At 44.5% G+C, this 18,176-nt stretch overlaps 1 protein-coding gene across 1 annotated transcript in view; it reads left to right on the top strand.

Annotated features, from left to right (window-relative positions):
- SYNJ2 (synaptojanin 2) overlaps positions 1 to 18,176 on the top strand; it is a 151,818-nt gene that overhangs the window by 98,649 nt on the left and 34,993 nt on the right. The window contains 5 exon segments of the mRNA XM_038767874.1: positions 5,236 to 5,427; positions 7,147 to 7,228; positions 7,600 to 7,740; positions 14,039 to 14,231; positions 17,653 to 17,811. Coding sequence (XP_038623802.1) covers positions 5,236 to 5,427; positions 7,147 to 7,228; positions 7,600 to 7,740; positions 14,039 to 14,231; positions 17,653 to 17,811 — 767 coding nt within the window.

Below are 18,176 nucleotides of genomic sequence, written 5' to 3'. Positions count from 1 at the left end.
CACACCAAGCCTCGTGGAAAGGGGATTGGTCAGTCCAAAGATCTTCCCAATTGGAATGTACTGAATTTGGCCTGACTCCCAGATGCCAGAGGCACCAGGCTTCATGGACGAGTGGGTGTTTGACCCTTGCAAGTTTTTTTTATCATATTTAAGTGCTTATTATGGGCCAGGCACTGTACTCGACACGAGGGTAGATGCAACCTAATCAAGTCGGACACAGTCCATGGCCCACATGGGACTCACAATCTTAATCCCTGTCTTACAGATGAGGTAACTGAGGCAAAGAGAAGCCAAATTTACTTAACCAAGGTCACACAGCAGACAAGCAGTGGAGTCAGGGTTAAAACCCAGGTGCTCCTGACTCCCAGACCCATTCTCTATCCACTAGGCCATGCTGCTTCGCAGTTGGCTCCTTGCCTCCCCTGTCCATGTCATAATAATAATTGTGGTATTTGTTAAGTGCTTACTGTGTGCTAGGCAGTCTTCTAATCACATCATCTGCTCATGGTTTGATCTTTTTCTGTGAGGGCAGAAGCAGGGACTGGAGCTGACACCAGGAGGGATAGTTTCTTTGTTCCCTAACCAAGACCAAGTCCATCACAGGCTTATCTGTTCCGGGGTGACATGCCAGCCCATGCTGGCTCCTTGCAAGAAGCAGCGGGGCCTACCAGATAGTGCACGGGGCTGGGAGTGAGGAGGACCTGGGATCCAATCCTGGCTGTGCCACTTGTCCTTTGGGTGACCTTGGGCAAGTCACTTCTTTGTACCTCAGTTACCTCGTCTGCTAAATGGGGATTAAGACTGTGAGTCCCATGTGGGACATGGGCAGTGCCCACCAACCTGATTAGCTTGTATCTACCCCAGCATTTAGTACAGTGCCTGGCACATAGTAAGTGCTTAACAAATACCATAAAAAAAAAGTAGCCACAGGAAAGCATGGGAACCGGTAGCCCTTTCTGATTTGACTTATTTGCAGAGAGCCCTGGGCTCCAGACAGCACCTCTGTTCCATGTCTGGCTGCCCTCCCCTCCATGGGCCGGTGACTCTCTGGGATGGCACACAGCTCTTCTGAGATGCACCCCTGTGCAAGAAACCCCCCACCACACTTCCCTCTGGTAATTTGGCATGAGCAATGCCAGCTCGCGGTGTGGGACTTCCTGGGGCTGGATTTGGTGATGATTTCTGTTGCTGGAAGCCCAGGAATGATGATGATATTGGTTCATTCATTCTTTCAGTCTTATTTATTGAGTATTTACTGTGTGCAGAGCACTGTTCTAAATGCTTGGGAGAGTACTATACAACAATAAACAGACATATTCCCAGCCCACAATGAGCTTACAGTCTAGATTGGGGGAGACAGACATTAATGTAAATAAATGTTACAGATATGTGCATAAGTGCTATGGGGCGGGAGAGGGGAAGAACAAAGGGAGTTGGAGAAGCGGAGGGGGGGGGCTTAGTCAGGGAAGGCCTCCTGGAGGAGATGTGCCTTCAATAAGACTTTGAAGAGGTGATAATACTAATAATAATCACGGTATTTGCTGAGTGCTTATTATGTGCCAAGCGCTGGGGTGGATACAAGATAATCAGACCAGGCACAGTCCTCTCACATGAGAATCACTATCTGAAAGGGAGGGAAAACAGATATTTATCCCCAATTTTCAGATGAACAAACTGAGGCATAGTGAAGTGACTTTCCCAAGGCCACACAACAGGCAAGTGGACATATCTGGAATTAGAACCCAGATCCTGTGACTCTCAGATCCATGCTCTTTCCACTGTCCCATGTCTTCACTGATCCCTGGAGGCAGGGGAGGATAATTTATTGATTAATTAATCAGTGATATTTATTGACTGCTTACTGTGTGCTAAACACTCTCCTGAACTCTTGGGAGAGTACAGTACACACTCTCCTGAGCACTTGGGAGGGTACAACAGAGATGGTAGACACTTTCCCTGTCTATGGAGAGTTTACAGTCTTCTTGTACAGAAATATTTGCTAGAGAAACAGCGTGGCTCAGTGGAAAGAGCACGAGCTTTGGAGTCAGAGGTCATGCGTTCAAATCCCGGCTCTGCCACTTGTCAGCTGTGTGACTTTGGGCAAGTCACTTAACTTCTCTGTGCCTCAGTTCCCTCATCTGTAAAATGGTGATTGATTGTGAGTCCCCTGTGGGACAACCTGATCACCTTGTAACCTCCCCAGTGCTTAGAACAGTTCTTTGCACATAGTAAGCACTTAATAAATGCGATTATTATTATTATTATTATTTGCTGTGGATATAAAATGTATAATTTTATTAAGAATTGTTAAGGAATTTACTAATTCAGAAATGTTTTTCCAATATAGTGATATGAAATGTTATTTAACAACCCCATGGCTCCCATCCCAACCCATTTCCAGTTAAAGGCTAACACTTCCTGATGAATCCTGTTTCATTTCCACTCATGCAGATGCTATTTTGTTTGGACTCTGGTCATTCTCCAAGCACAATAAAATCAGAGTTAAAAGCAGCTCTAAGAAGTTTGGGTTTGTATTTAGTGTTGTTTATTTAGAGAATAGAGTTAATTTACAGTCATCTTCTTAAACATACTCAGAAACTAGTTTTAAAGAGTGCTCTGTGGCCTGGAGGTAAGGCAGGTTAAAAATGTTTTTCTAAGTCCAATGGCACCAATTTGGGGGTTACGGATCTCCCAGAGCCCCACATGAATCGTGAACATGAAGGTAACCTCTGCCAGTTGTCAGCTGGGTGACCTTGGGCACTTCACTCCTCTGTGCCTGTTTCCTCATCCGTAAAATGGGGATTAAATCTGTAAACCCCATGTGGAGCAGGGATTGTGACCAACCTGATTGTCTTCTATCTACTGAGTGCTTAGTACAGTGCCTGGCACATAGTAAGGCCTTTAAAATACCATTAAAAAACAAACCACAAATCAAAAAACCCTCTCTTTATGGGGCAGTGTCTTATCCAGTGCTGCACTTCAATTCGTTGGCCTGTATTGTTTGACTCCATTTCTTGGTGAGTTAAAGCTTGGGGCTTCCCTCTCTTCCAGCAGCCCATTCATCTCTAGGCCTCTCAGTCAAGCCAGGAGGGCCAGATTGTCTTTCCGCCTCAGGGCAGACCATTTTCGATTCTCTGTAATTTCGAAGACCAATTCCTGCCACTCGCTGTGTGTTTGAAGTCCTAACAGGGTGATGATTTCTTGTAAGATGAGGGAGATGCTCAGCTGTGAGGGAAGCACAAGTAGCAATTTCCCTCATAAATGGAGGATGAGGGGAAGATCTGCATACAACTGGGGAAGGGAATTTCTGTGAATACACACTTCTCTCACCTTTCCTCTTCCTCTGTGTTAACAGGGACAGATCATTCCATAGTCTAAAAAAAGCTTTTCCCAGCCAAGTTAGCTTTGAGTGAAGTTGAATATCCTGAGAACTATGCTCCTCCTCCCTTCAGACCTCAAGTGTACCTGCTTCATGTACCTGGCTCACATGTGGTTAAACAATCTAATTGCACCCTTGCCAGGGAAATCAAATATAATTGTTATCATCCTAAGTGGAGTAACAGAAGAGTTATTCTGTCCTTTCCTCATGATTTCTTACAGTAGAAGACAGTTAACTTGCCCTCTAAACTGTAGCTCCCCCTATAATAATGGTATTTGTTAAGCACTTACTATTCGCCAAGCACTGTTCTAAGCACTGGGGTAGATCCAAGGTAATCAGGTTGTCCCACATGGGGCTCACAGACTTAATCCCCATTTTACAGATGAGGGAACTGAGAAGTGAAGTGACTTGCCCAAAGTCACACAGCTGATAAGTGGCAGAGTCAGGATTAGAACCCTTGACCTCTGACACCCAAGTCCGGGCTCTTTCCACTAAACCATGCTGCCTGTAGACTGCAAGCTTGTTGGGGGCAGGAAATGTGTCTGTTTATTGTTATATTGTACTCTCCCAAGTGCTTAGTATAGTGCTTTGCACACAGAAAGTGCTCAATAAATATAATTGAGTGAATGAATGAACTTGCAACCTAGTGGATAGAGCAAGGGCCTCGGAGTCAGAAGGACCTGTGTTCTAATCCCAGCTCACCATTCATCTGCTGTGTGACCCTGGGCAAGTCACTTAACTTGGCTGGGCCTCAGTGACCTCATCTATAAAATGGGGATTAAACCTGGGAGCCCCTTGTAGGACGTGGACTGCATTCAACCTGAATATCTTGCATCTAATAATAATAATAATAATGTTGGCATTTGTTAAGCGCTTACTATGTGCCAAGCACTATTCTAAGCGCTGGGGTGGATACAAGGTAATCAAGGTTGTCCCACGTGGGGCTCACAGTCTTAGTCCCCATTTTACAGATGAGGAAACTGAGGCACAGAGAAGTTAAATGACTTGCCCAAAGTCACACACCTGACAAGTGGTGGAGCGGGGATTAGAACCCATGACCTCTGACTCCCAAACCCGCACTCTTTCCACTGAGCCACGCTGCTTCTCAATCTACTCCAGTGATTAGAACAGTGCCTGGCAATCAATTGATCAATTGTATTTACTGAGCATTTATTATGTATAGAGGTTTGACCAGTGCCCAGTGTTTAGAACAGTGCTTGGCACAGAGTAAGTGCTTAACAAGTGCCATAATTATTGTTATTTATTAATATACAGCATTGTACATTGTACTAAGTGCTTGTTGTTGTCTTATGCTATCGAGTCATGTCTGACCCATAGCGACGCCATGGACACATCTCATCCAGAATGCCCCACCTCCATCTGCAGTCATTCTGGTAGTGTACCACAGAGTTTTCTTGGTAAAAATACAAAAGCAGTTTACCATTGCCTCCTTCCACGCAGTAAACCTGAGTCTCCACTCTCTACTCTCTCCCATGCCGCTGCTGCCCATCGTAGATGAGTTTTGATTTGTAGCATATTGCCTTCCACTTGCTAGCCACTGCGCAAGCTAGGCATGGAATGGATATGCCTCTGCTTGACTCTCCCTCCCTTAGTCGAGTCTGATAGAGTACTGGAAACTCACCAGGTGTGACCCTGAGAGGTGACTAAGTGCTTGGCAGAGTACAATACAAAAACATAACAAAATTTGTAGACATTTTCCCTGCCCGCAGTGATTGTACCATCTAGAGGGCATGTAGTAAGCATTTAACAAATATCATAAAGAAAAAACTTGTTACCACTTGGAGAGGTGGTGGTTGATGTGGTGAAAACATAGGAATGGATTGCTCTCCCCACAGGGACAACCAGCATGCTGAAGGCAGTGGCCGAGCGGCAGTCAGAATTCACCAATTTCAAGCAGATCCGCGTGGCTGTGGGGACCTGGAATGTGAATGGAGGGAAGCAGTTCCGGAGCCACCTCCTGGGCACCAGCGAGCTGACGGACTGGCTGCTGGATTCCCCCAAATTTGCGGGTGCGGCCTACTTCCGGGGTGAGAGCAGACAACTGTTGGCATTATTTGGGGACTCCAGGCCTGGGGACGGGATGAGGGCTGCAGAGTGGTAGGAAGCAGTGCCGCCTTGTGGGTAGAACACAGGCCTCGAAGTTAGGAGGACCTGAGTTCTAATCCCACCTCTGCCACTTATCTGTGCTGTATGACTTTGGTCAAGTCACTTCTCTGTTCCTTAGTTCCGTCATCTGTAAAATGGGAATCACAACTGGGAGCTCTGGGTATCTGATGAGCTTGTATCTCTCTTAGTGTTTAGTACAGTGCCTGGCACATAGTAAGCGTGTAGCAAATACCATGAAAAAAAGTTTTGTAATGGTAATAATCAGCCAATGGTATTTATTGAGCACTTACTATATTTAGAGCACTGTATTAAGCACTTGGGAGAGTAGAGTACAACAGAGTCAGTAGATGTCATCCCTGTCCACAAGAAGGATATAGTCTAGGGGGGGAGAGAAGACATTAAAATAAAATATGGATCTGTACATTAGTGCTGGGGGCTAAGGGTGGGGGAAAATCAAGTGAAACCAAGTGATGCAGAAGGGAGAATGAGTATGGGAATGAGTATGGGAAATGAGGGCTTTTTCGAGGAGGTGATGTGATTTTAATAAAGCTTTGGAGGCGAGGAGAATGGTGGTCTGTCTGTTATGGAGAGGGAGGGAGAGCCAGGGTAGAGGGAGGATGTGGGCAAGGGGTTATCGGCGAGAAAGATGAGATCAAAGTACAGTGAGTTGGTTGGTGTTAGAAGAGGAAAGTATGTGTGCTGGGTCGTAGTAGGAAATCAACGAAGGAAGGTATGAGGGGGAGAGCTGATTGCTTGCTTTAAAGCCAATGGTAAGGAAATTCTGTTTGATGCGGGGGTGGATGGGCATCCGCTGGAGGTTCTTGAGGAGTGGAGAGGCATGGACCAAACTTTTTTGTAGAAAAATGATCTAGGCAGCAGAGTGAAGAAATGAACTGGAGTAGGGAGACAGGAGGCAGGGAGGTCAATGAGGAGACTGCTGCAGTAATGAAGGCAGTATATGGTAAGTGCTTGGATCAGTAGTGGTAGCCATCTGGAGTAGAAAGGGCAGATTTTATCGATGTTGTGAAGGTAGAAGTGAGGTTTTGGTGACATATTGAATATACGGGACAGGGACTGTGTCCAACCTGATTAACTTCTGTCTACTCTACAGTGCCTGGTACATAGTAATTAATTGTTTAACAAATAACATTAAAAATATCAAGTTATCTCCCAAGTGGCAGTGGGGCTTTGGTGGGAGATCATTACCTTCAGATTTAACTGGATAGAAAAAAAAAGTCCCTGAGAATTCCCTGCTGATGATTTGAGAACTTGCTATTGTGTGATGATGATGTGGTAGAGAGAAGAAAGGAGAAGAAAGCAGTGCATTTCCATCACAGGTGACAGATTCAGGCAGTAGAACAAGCCAGTGGCTTAGAACCAGCAGCACATTAAGCCACTGGCACAAGGCCTGCTCCTCATTGACCTTAACCAAGCGAATACCATTGTGGATTAGCTGCCAAGTGACCTCAGAGAACAGAGGTCCTGACCGAATGAAAATTCACTTGAGCAGCAGAGGCAGGATGGATCCTTGGGAGAATAAGAGAATAGTTTCTCTGGGAAAAAAATCCCAGTGATTTAAAGTCATTGACAATCAGCTAATCCAAGTATCTGTGCCCTCTTCCCGTTTTCTCTCTCCCAAGATGACAGCAGCTCATCTGATATATTTGCAGTGGGGTGTGAAGAGATGGTGGAACTGAGTGCAGGAAATATTGTCAATGCCAGGTAAGGAGGGACAGAGCCAGCCATGTGCAAGAGCGGGAGGCAGAGAGGGATTTTTTTTTTCAATGTCAATAAACCTTCTTGAGGCCATAGGACCTGATTGATATGCAGGTTCCAACGGCTGCCTCTGAAATGAATCGGTTGTTTGATTTATGGCAAATTGCCACACATCTATCTGTCATTTGATGCATTCTTCATTCGGCAGTGTTCTTTTTGAAGAGAGGGCTGATATTCATTGTGAAGCCATGTCACATATTGCACGTAGTGTGTATTGGATGATTGAGACCAAGAATGATCTAAAGCTGCACCTTAATTAAATAATGGTATTTGACTTGCCAATTTTTTTTTGACTCCTGCTCTTTCCTTACTTCTAGCACAACCAATAGAAAAACATGGGGTGAGCAGCTTCAGAAAGCTATTTCCCGGACTCATAAGTACATTCTGTTGACTTCGGCCCAGCTGGTGGGTGTCTGTCTTTACATTTTCATCCGTCCACACCATGTTCCATTCATCAGGTAGGATTGTTTTTCTAATGCAGAGTTAATAATAATTGTTATTATTATTATTATTATTGTTGTGGTACTTGTTAAGCGCTTACTATGTGCCAAACTGTTCCAAGAGCTGGAGTAGATACAGGTCAGTCAGGTTGGACATAGTCCCTGTCCCACATGGGGCTCACACTCTTAATCCCCATTTTTACAGATGAGGTAACTGAGGCCCAGAGAAATGAAGTGACTTGCCCAAGGTCATATAACAGACACGTGGCGAAGCTGGGATTAGAATGCAGGGCTTTCTGACTACCAAGCCTGTGTTCTATTTTCTAATCTATGCTGCTTCTCATTAATTATTAATTAGTTGTTAGTTATTATTTTGGTGTTAAGGACAAGGTTCATCCAACCTGGGTTTTTGTTTCCTACAAGCCCCTGCCAGGACGGATGGTTATTTTTTATGTTGTCGCTGTCCAATTGTTGTTGTTTTTTTAAATTCTAGCTGAATAAGAGAAGCAGTGTGGCCTAATAGAAAGAAGCTGGGCTTGGGAGTCAGAGGAACTGGGGTCTAATTCCAGGCCTGCCACTTGCCTACTGGGGGACTTTGAACAAGCTACTTAACTTCTCGGCCCCTCAGTTTCCTCATTAGCAAAATGGAGATTCATTACCTCCTCTCCCTGTCTTCTAGACTCTGAGCCCCATGTAGGACAGGGACTACGTCTGACCTGATTAACTTGGATCTACCCCAGAGCTTAATACGGTTGTTTGGTACACAGTAAGTGCTTAAACACACACAAAAAAAAAATAAAAAGGAAGGCTAGGAAATAATTAATAATAACTATGATATTTTTAAGCACTTACCATGTGTCGAGCACTGTTCTAAGCCCTGGGGTAGATACAAGATAATCAGGTTGTTCACAGTCGTTGTCCACCTGGAGCTCACAGTCTTAATCCCTGTTTTACAGATGAGGTAACTGAGGCACAGACAAGTTAAGTGACTTCCTCAAGGACACACAGCAGATAAATGGCAGAGCCGAGATTAGAACCCATGTCCTCTGACTCCGTAGCTCATGCTGTTGCTAACTTGTACTTCCCAAGCACTTAGTACAGTGCTCTGCACACAGTAAGCGCTCAATAAATACAATTGATGATGATGATGCTCTTGCTACTAGGCCATGATGCTTGTCAATGGGAAGAAAATGGAATGGGGTGGTTGTGAAAATGGAAGGGCTATGGAAATGGATCCAAACTGGAAGGAATAACAAACATCACTCTATTGCCACATCTCTCATCCTCTTCATTTTCAAAAAATGGCCATGATTTCCCTTTGAGTTTACATTTTTGAAGCAAGCCTTGGGTCCAGGTTTGTTAAATCGCTCTTGCTGCTTATCTCCAGAGAAATCCTAAATATCCTTTGAGCATCCTTCACTGTACTGTAATGTTAGTTGAATTTCTCCTGTCTGACCACCCATCTTTTATCAAGCAGTGAACTTGGACCCAGAATTCAGCCCATTTTTAGGTGCCTCTCAAGATGTACGATTCCCATCTCCAAAATCAGTCATCAGTCATGTTTACTGAGCACTTACTGTGTGCAGAGCACTGTACTAAGTGCTTTGGAGAGAACAATAGAACAGCGTAACAGACACATTCCCTGCCCACAACAAGCAAGCGTACAGTCTAGAGGTCCCATTTCTGAAGGACCGGAGAGGAGGCATTTTCTCCCCAAATGAATGGGCATGAACCCTCATCCTCATTGGAGGGTTCTAGGGGGCAGACCCCCCTGCAGCCCTAAGCTCAACTTTCATAACCTTTTCCAAGGTAGAAATGGATTGCTGGGGACATTTTTTTTAAATGGTCTTTTTTAGGCACTGCTCTGAGCACAAGCTAATAAGGCCAAATACAGCCCCTATCCCACATGGAACTCACAATCTTAATCCCCATTTTCCAGATGAGGCCCAGAGAAGTGACATGACTTATCCAAGGTCACACAGCAGACAAGTGGCAGAGTCAGGATTAGAATCCAGGTCCTTCTGAGGCCATTACCTTGATCCACTTAGGCTCACTAAGTTTTGAGATGGCCAAGTAGGCTAGTTTATTCCTTTCATTCATTAATTCATTAAATCATATTTATTGAACATTTACTGTGTGCAGAGCACTTTACCAAGTGCTTCGGAGAGTACAGTATATCAACAGACACATTCCTGCCCACAGAGAGTTCACAGTCTAGAGGTGGAAACAGACATTAAACTAGATAAATAAATAAATAAATAAATAAATAAATTACAGGCATATAATAATGATGGCATTTGTTAAGCACTCACTATGAGCAGAGCACTGTTCTAAGCTTTGGGGTGGGGGGGATACAAGGTGATCAGGTTGTCCCATGTGGGGCTCACAGTTTTAATCCCCATTTTACAGATGAGGTAACTGAGGCCCAGAGAAGTTAAGTGATTTGCCCAAAGTCACACAGCTGACAATTGGCAGAGCCAGGATTTGAACCCATGACCTCTGACTCCAAAGCCTGTGCTCTTTCCACTGAGCCACGCTGCTTCTCTGCTTGTACATATGTGCTGTGGGGATGGGAGGGAGGATGAATGAAGAAGCAAGTCAGAGCAGCACAGAAGGGAGTGCACACAGTAAGCGCTCAATAAATACGATTGAATGAATGAATGAATGAGTGAGTGGGAGAAGAGGATAGGAGAGCTTAGTTAGTGAAGACTTCTTGGAGGAGATGTGCCTTCAATAAGGGTTATGTGCCTTCCTCTGATTTGAAAGCCTTTGGTCTAGATGGGAAACCCTGCAGGGTGTGGAAGGATGTGGGAGGGGGTGGAGGAGGTGCTGAGCCTGAACACTGATAGTTTAGTGGTGCCTAGGCCTCCCTAAACACTTCCCAAGGTCTGGGTGATGGAGAATCGGCACCTGTTGCAAGTTATCACTGTTGGGTTGGCATCTAAGTAATCCTGTCCCCGCCACCTCCCGTGTCGCTCAACCCTCCCCCACCCAAAGAGTTAGACATTTGTTTTTTTATGTTAAGGATGCCTTCTTGGAATGTTGAGTGCCACCTCAGAGTTGAAATGATGTGCAGCTGCCTAGTTAATCCCCATTTCAGTAGGACCAGGTGCTTGCATTGTACAAGGCTCTATTTGAAGTGACTCCTCAAGACCGGCAGAAAAAGACCCTATTTTCATGGCTTCTGGAACAACTCTTGCCGCTAAATTCTACCCAGCCTCATCTGCCTCGAGTGGCAGAAGTAATCATCTGACCAAAAGCTCTGATCAATATGGAGTCCTGTAATTGTGTGTGAGAGGTGGATGGATAGAGAGGGGAAATCAAAGATGAAAGGGAGGCAGAAAGTGAGACTGAATTAATCTTTAGCCTTGTGGTTATTATGAGAAATTACTTCTGAGCAAAGCAATGCTCAAGTGGGTATCACAGCAAGGCACCATGACTAGAAATTCTGCCTTCCAAAATGTATTTTAATTCAGAGCAAAACTAGGCAAAGATGAAGATGAAATTCATTTTAATAATTATAATGGTCATACTTGAGTGCTTACTATGTGCCAAGCACTGGGGTAGATATTATCAAATACAGTGTCCATTCATTCATTGTCATTGTCATTATTGCGCTTATGCAGAGAACTGTACTAAGCATTTGAGAGGGTACAAAACAAAAAACGGACACATTCCCTGTCCGTAATGAGCTTATCTCACATGCAGCCCACAGTCTAAGGTGTGGCAGGTAGAACAGGTACCCCATTTTACAGAAGAGGAACAGAAGCACTGAGAAGTCAAGTGACTTGCTCAAGATGTCACAGCAGGCAAGTGGCAGAGCCTGGATTGGCACCTAAGTACTTGTACCTAGCCAGCGTGCCTTAGTGGAAAGAGCAAGCAGCGTGGCTCAGTGGAAGGAGCACGGGCTTGGGAGTCAGAGGTCATGGGTTTGAATCCCGGCTCTGCCATTTGTCAGCTGTGTGACCTTGGGCAAGTTACTTCACTTCTCTATGCCTCAGAGACCTCATCTGTAAAATGGGGATTAAGTCTGTGAGCCCCTTGTGGGACAGCCTGATCACCATGTACCCCCCCCCCCCCAGTGTTTAGAACAGTGCTTCGCACATACTAAGCGCTTAACAAATACCATTATTTATTTTTTTATTTTTTGGCGGGGAGGAGTCAGAGGTCATGGGTTCTAATACCAGCTCCACCACTTGTCAGATTTGTGACTTTGGGCAAGTCACTTAACTTCTCTGTGCCTCAGTTACCTCATCTGTAAAATAGGGATGAAGACAGTGATCCCCCCGTGGGACAACCTGATTACCTTGTATCTACTCCAGTGTTTAGAACATTGCTTGGCACATAGTAAGTACTTAACAAATGCCACCACTATTATTATTGTTGTTATTATTACAAGACTGTGAGCCCCATGTGGGACAGGGACTGCATCCAACCTAATTAGCTTGTATCTACCTTAGTGCTTAGAACAGTATTTGACACATAGTAAGCACTTAACAGTACCATCATCATCATGGTGACCCAGCAGACCGTGGTGGTACGAGAAGCAGCATGGCTCAGTGGAAAGAGTGCGGGCTTTGGAGTCAGAGGTCATGGGTTCAAATCCCGGCTCCGCCAATTGTCAGCTGTGTGACTTTGGGCAAGTCGCTTAACTTCTCTGGGCCTCAGTTACCTCATCTGTGAAATGGGGATTAAGACTGTGAGCCCCCTGTGGGACAACCTGATCACTTTGTAACCTCCCCAGTGCTAGTCTCCCCGTTCTAGACTGTGAGCCCGCTGTTGGGTAGGGACTGTCTCTATATGTTGCCAACTTGTTCTTCTCAAGCGCTTAGTACAGTGCTCTGCACAAAGTAAACACTCAATAAATACGATTGAATGAATGAATGAATGAAGACTTGAATCTGGTACTCCTGACTTCCAGTCCTGCGCTCTCTCCCCTGGGCCACCCAGCCTTCTGACAGAAGCTAGAGGATACACTCATTGTGCAGTTGAATGCTATTTTTCTAACATTTCTGTGAGTAACCGTGCTAGGTAGAAGCACAGACAGACCAACTTCGTATGTGGCAGTCATTATGAGATGGATAACTCTTCCTAGGCAGAAACTTAGAGGAGATCAGGAGGCCGAAAGATAGATTCGAAAACAACAGGCGCTGCATTTGGCAAATACATCATTATTGTTATTATTCATTCATTCATCCGTATTTATTGAGCGCTTATTGTGTGCAGAGCACTGTACTAAGTGTTTGGGAAGTACAGATCCTTATTACTAGAGAAGCAGTGGATAGAGCACGGGCCTGGGAGTCAGAAGGACCTGGGCTCTCATCCCAGCTCCGCCACTTGTCTTCTCCTCCAGGAAGCCTTCCCAGACTGAGCCCCTTCCTTCCTCTCCCCCTCGTCCCCCTCTCCATCCCCCCATCTTACCTCCTTCCCTTCCCCACAGCACCTGTAAATATGTATATATGTTTGTACATATTTTTTTTACTCTATTTATTTATTTAATTTATTTGTACATATCTATTCTATTTATTTTATTTTGTTAGTATGTTTGGTTTTGTTCTCTGTCTCCCCCTTTTAGACTGTGAGCCCACTGTTGGGTAGGGACTGTCTCTATATGTTGCCAACTTGTACTTCACAAGCACTTAGTACAGTGCTCTGCACACAGTAAGCGCTCAATAAATACGAATGATGATGATGATGATGATGTGTGATTGTCTACTGTGTGACCTCGGGCCAAGTCAGTTAACTTCTTTGTGCCTCAGTTCCCTCACTTGTAAAATGGAGGATAAGAAGTGAAAAGAGACCTTGCTTTGGAGTCAGAGGTCATGGGTTCATATCCCGGCTCCGCCACTTGTCTGCTGTGTGACATTAGGCAAGTCACTTGACTTCTCTGTACCTCAGTTCCCTCATCTGTAAAATGGGGATGAAGACTGTGAGCCCCCTGTGGGACAACCTGATCACCTTGTAACCTCCCCAGCGTTTAGAACAGTGCTTTGCACATAGTAAGCACTTAATAAATGCCATCATTATTATTGTTATTATTATTATTATGTGGGACAGGGACTGTGTCCAATTTGACACAGATATCTTGTATCTACCCAGTACTTAGAACAGTGCTTGGCACGTAGTAGGTGCTTAATGAATACCATTATTATTATCTGGTTCCTTGACCTGCCCAGTGTGGGAAGGATCATTTGGCGCACCTAAGTGTTTAATGCCATACCCGCTTACATAGATAATAGCATCCTGACATTTACTTATCCTCATCCTCTTGAAGAAAACAGAAGTCATTCTTCTGGTCCTCGTTTTTGCATTCCAGGGATGTAGCAGTAGACACAGTGAAGACCGGAATGGGAGGAAAAGCTGGGAATAAGGGTGCTGTTGGCATCCGTTTTCAATTCCACAGCACCAGTTTTTGCTTCATCTGCAGCCATTTGACGGCTGGACAGACCCAGGTGAAAGAAAGGAACGAAGACTACAAAGAGATTACTCAGAAGCTCAGTTTCCCAATGGTAAGGCAGATGCTGGTGACTGCTTCATGGAGGGTGGGGTGTTGGTTTAAAGTTAGGGTCCCCCAGTACATCTCTGAGAGATGGGGAGCCGGGGGGGGGGGCGGGGGGGGGGGGATTCTGAGCTCCTGACTACTTGTCCCCAGTGTTTGTCCCTGTGTTTGCTGCTTCTCTTCTAAAGGGTGGAGATTGGAAGTGCCAAACAAAGGGTGTATTCACTCTTGCAAAAAATCAATCAATCAGTCATATTTATGGAGCACTTGCAGTGTGCAGAACACTGTATTAAGCGCTTGGGAGAGTACAATACAACAGAGTTGGTAGACACATTCCCTGCCCACAATGAGCTTACAGTCTAGAGGAGGAGAAATAGCATTGGTGTTTAAGTACCACGTTGTTTGAACGCCTGTATTTTCCATAAATCAATAGTATTTATTGAGCGCTTAATATGTGCGGAGCACTGTACTAAGTTAATGGGAGAGTACAGTACAACAGAATTGGCAGACAAGTTGCTGCCCACAACGAGCTTACAGTCTAGAGGAGGAAGCAGACATTAATGTAATTTATAATAAGGTTCAGATCATTTCTGTGTATATTCTGCCCATGCATTGAAGACTTTATTAGTAGTGTTCATACAGGCCCCAGATAAGAGTATCCGTTAGAAAAGTCAATAAATTCATGTTTAACAGTCCTTGAAACTGGGGGCCTGCAATTCCAAGTGAGCTCTAAAAACCTGCCTCTTGATGACCAGTGGAGGGAAAATGTAAACAAGGCTGTCCTCCTGTGGTGAGAGTGAGGTTTAAGATGCACTGCTGTAAAAACACAAGTTGTCTATTAAAATTGAAGTACTAGGTGTCTTCCATGCTTTTAAAGCTGATTGACATCAGTCGATAAGTTGATTAATATTGCTTAATATTTTGATGCATAAGCACACAGGTCCTCACTTCTAGTGTTTGAGGTAGATGAGGAAATGGAGGCCACTGACCTGGTAGCTTATCAAACCCTGGCAGTAAGTTCTCTGTTGTTTCTTTTTCTCCTGTCGTTTGTCTGTCATGATTTAGTTCTTGTAAAACCCCAAGCTGGCTCAATTTTTTAAGGTTGTTCTAACCCCATTACATTTCTTTGCATGACGTTAAAGTGTGCTACCCGACAATTGTTGTAACAAATCTTGAAAAGGAATTTCTGGTCCAAGTGGCTGTATGTGTCTACAGTGCTGTCCTTAGGGATTGCTGTCCTCAACAAACTTCACTTTCAGGTAGATGCTCAATTACTGGGGCATTTTATCATCTTCATGTGAGGAGCAGCATGGCCTAGTGGCTAGAGTATGGCCCTGGAGTCAGAAGGACATGGGTTCTAATTGTGGCTCTGCTACTTGTCTGCTGTGGGACCTCGGACAAGTCACTTCAATGCTGTGCGTCAGTTACTTCATCTCTCAAATGGGGAGGAAGATGTGAGCCCTATGTGGGACAGGTACTGTGTCCAACCTGATTTACTTTTATCTACCCCAGTACTTAGTACAGTGCTTAACAAACACCATTAAAAAAGCAGGAAAGGGCAGAGAATTATGGGGCACTGATACAGGCATTAAGCAGAGGGAGGTTTTGGAGATAGATATTTTCCATTTGGCTTTGGAATCTTCCCCTCAGGGCTCAGTAAAATTAAACATATAAAGGGATCCTCCATATAGGATAGTTGGGGAGGGGATAGTCTGTCTTGTCTACACAAGTTGGAGTTCTTGCCAAGGAATTTAGTCATTCATTCATTCAATAGTATTTATTGAGCTCTTACTGTGTGCAGAGCACTGTACTAAACGCTTGGGAAGTACAAGTTGGCAACAGAGATGGCCCCTACCCAACAACGGGCTCACAACCTAGAAGGGGGAGACAGACAACAAAATAAAACATGTGGACAGGTGTCAAGTTATCAGAATAAATAGAAATAAAGCTAGATGCACATCATTAACAAAATAAATAGAACAGTAAATATGTACAAGTAAGAGTAATAAATCTGTACATTCATTCATTCAATTGTATTTATTGAGCACTTACTGTGTGCAGAGCACTGTACTAAGTGCTTGGGAAGTACAAGTTGGCAACATGTGGAAATGGTCCCTACCCAACAGCGGGCTCACAGTCTAGAAGGGGGAGACAGACAACAAAACAAAACACGTAGACAGGTGTCAGAGTCATCAGAACAAATAGAATTAAAGCTATATGCACATCATTAACAAAATAAATAGGAGAGTAAATATGTACAAGTAAAATAAATAGAGTAATATATCTGTACAAATATATATACAAGTGCTGTGAGGAGGGGAAGGAGGTAGGGTGGGGGGAATGGAGAGGAGGAGAGGAAAAAGGGGGTTCAGTCTCGGAAGGCCTCGGAGGAGGTGAGCTCTCACCAGGGCTTTGAAGGGAGGAAGAGAGCTAGCTTGGCGGATGTGCGGAGGGAGGGCATTCCAGGCCAGGGGGAGGACGTGGGCCGGGGGTCGACGGCGGGACAGGTGAGAACGAGGTACAGGGAGGCGGTTAGTGGCAAAGGAGTGGAGAGTGCAGGCTGGGCTGTAGAAGGAGAGAAGGGAGGTGAGGTAAGAGGGGGCAAGGTGATGGAGAGCCTTGAAGCCGAGAGTGAGGAGTTTTTGCTTGATGTGTAGGTTGACGGTAGCCACTGGAGATTTTTGAGGAGGGGAGTAACATGCCCAGAGAGTTTCTGCACAAAGATGAACTGGGCAGCAGCGTGACGTATAGACTGAAGTGGGGAGAGACAGGAGGATGGGAGTTCAGAGAGGAGGCTGATGCAGTAATCCAGTCAGGATAGGATGAGTCAATCAATCATTACATTTTTTGAGCGCCTACTATGTGCAGAACATTGTACTACGTGCTTGGAAGAATATAGTACAACAGAGTTGGCACACACATTTCCTGCCCACAATCTGGCTTTCAGTCAAAGAAAAGGTGTCCTATTGTGTCAAAAGGTGTTCTAAGCACTGGGTTAGTTTCAAGTTAATATGGTTGGACACAGTTTCTGTCCTGCATGGGGCTCACTGTCTAAGTAGGAGGGAGAACAGGTAAAACTGTAAAATCCTTATTTTACAGTTGAGGGAACTCAGGCACAGAGAAGAAAAATGATTTGCCCAAGGTCACAATACAATCAACTGGCAGAGCTGTGATTGGAACCCAGGTCCTCTTACTCCCAGGCTCATGTTCTTTCCAATAGGCCATGTTTTCTTTGTTGTAGTTCCCATATTTCCAGCCCATTATCTGGAGGGAATGGACTCTTTGTCTTCACGAAAAGAGATTATTTTTGTAGAAAGAAAAAGGTTTGTTATCTGTTGATTGGAATCTGTATTTTGGTGATTTTTTTTTCCAAAATGTGCTTTTCCTAATGGTGAGTTCCTTTGAAACCTCTGAATATTTGTCACCAATAGGGAAGGAATGTCTTCTCCCATGATTATGTGTTCTGGTGTGGTGATTTCAACTATCGCATTGATCTTACCTATGAAGAAGTCTTTTATTTTGTTAAACGACAAGATTGGAAGAAACTTTTGGAATTTGACCAGTTACAACTACAGAAATCAAGTGGAAAAGTGGGTATTTTTTTTCCATTTGCCCCAATTTGTCAGTAGTTTTTCCCAAGTCCCATACATCTGTTCAGCTTTCTAAGTGAATGAAAAAAGTGTTTCTAATCCCCTTGAAAATGTGTCTAGTTGAGGAACCGGAATATATTTGTGGGTAGGTATGTGAATGCGTACACATCCTCCCTGCATCTGTTCCCAGGCAGTTTGGGACTAATAATTGTGGTATTTGTTAAGTGCTCACTATGTGCCAAGCACTGTACTAATTACTGGAGTAGATTCAGGATAATCAGGTTGGACACAGTCCTTGTCCTGCATGAGGCTCCATAGTCTAAGGAGGAGGGACAACAGGAATTGAATTCCCATATTGCAGATGA

This window comes from Tachyglossus aculeatus, chromosome 2, assembly GCF_015852505.1.
Source record: "Tachyglossus aculeatus isolate mTacAcu1 chromosome 2, mTacAcu1.pri, whole genome shotgun sequence".
NCBI lineage: Eukaryota > Metazoa > Chordata > Mammalia > Monotremata > Tachyglossidae > Tachyglossus > Tachyglossus aculeatus.
Note: the sequence above shows the minus strand (reverse complement) of the source record. Positions and strands in the feature narration are given on the sequence as shown.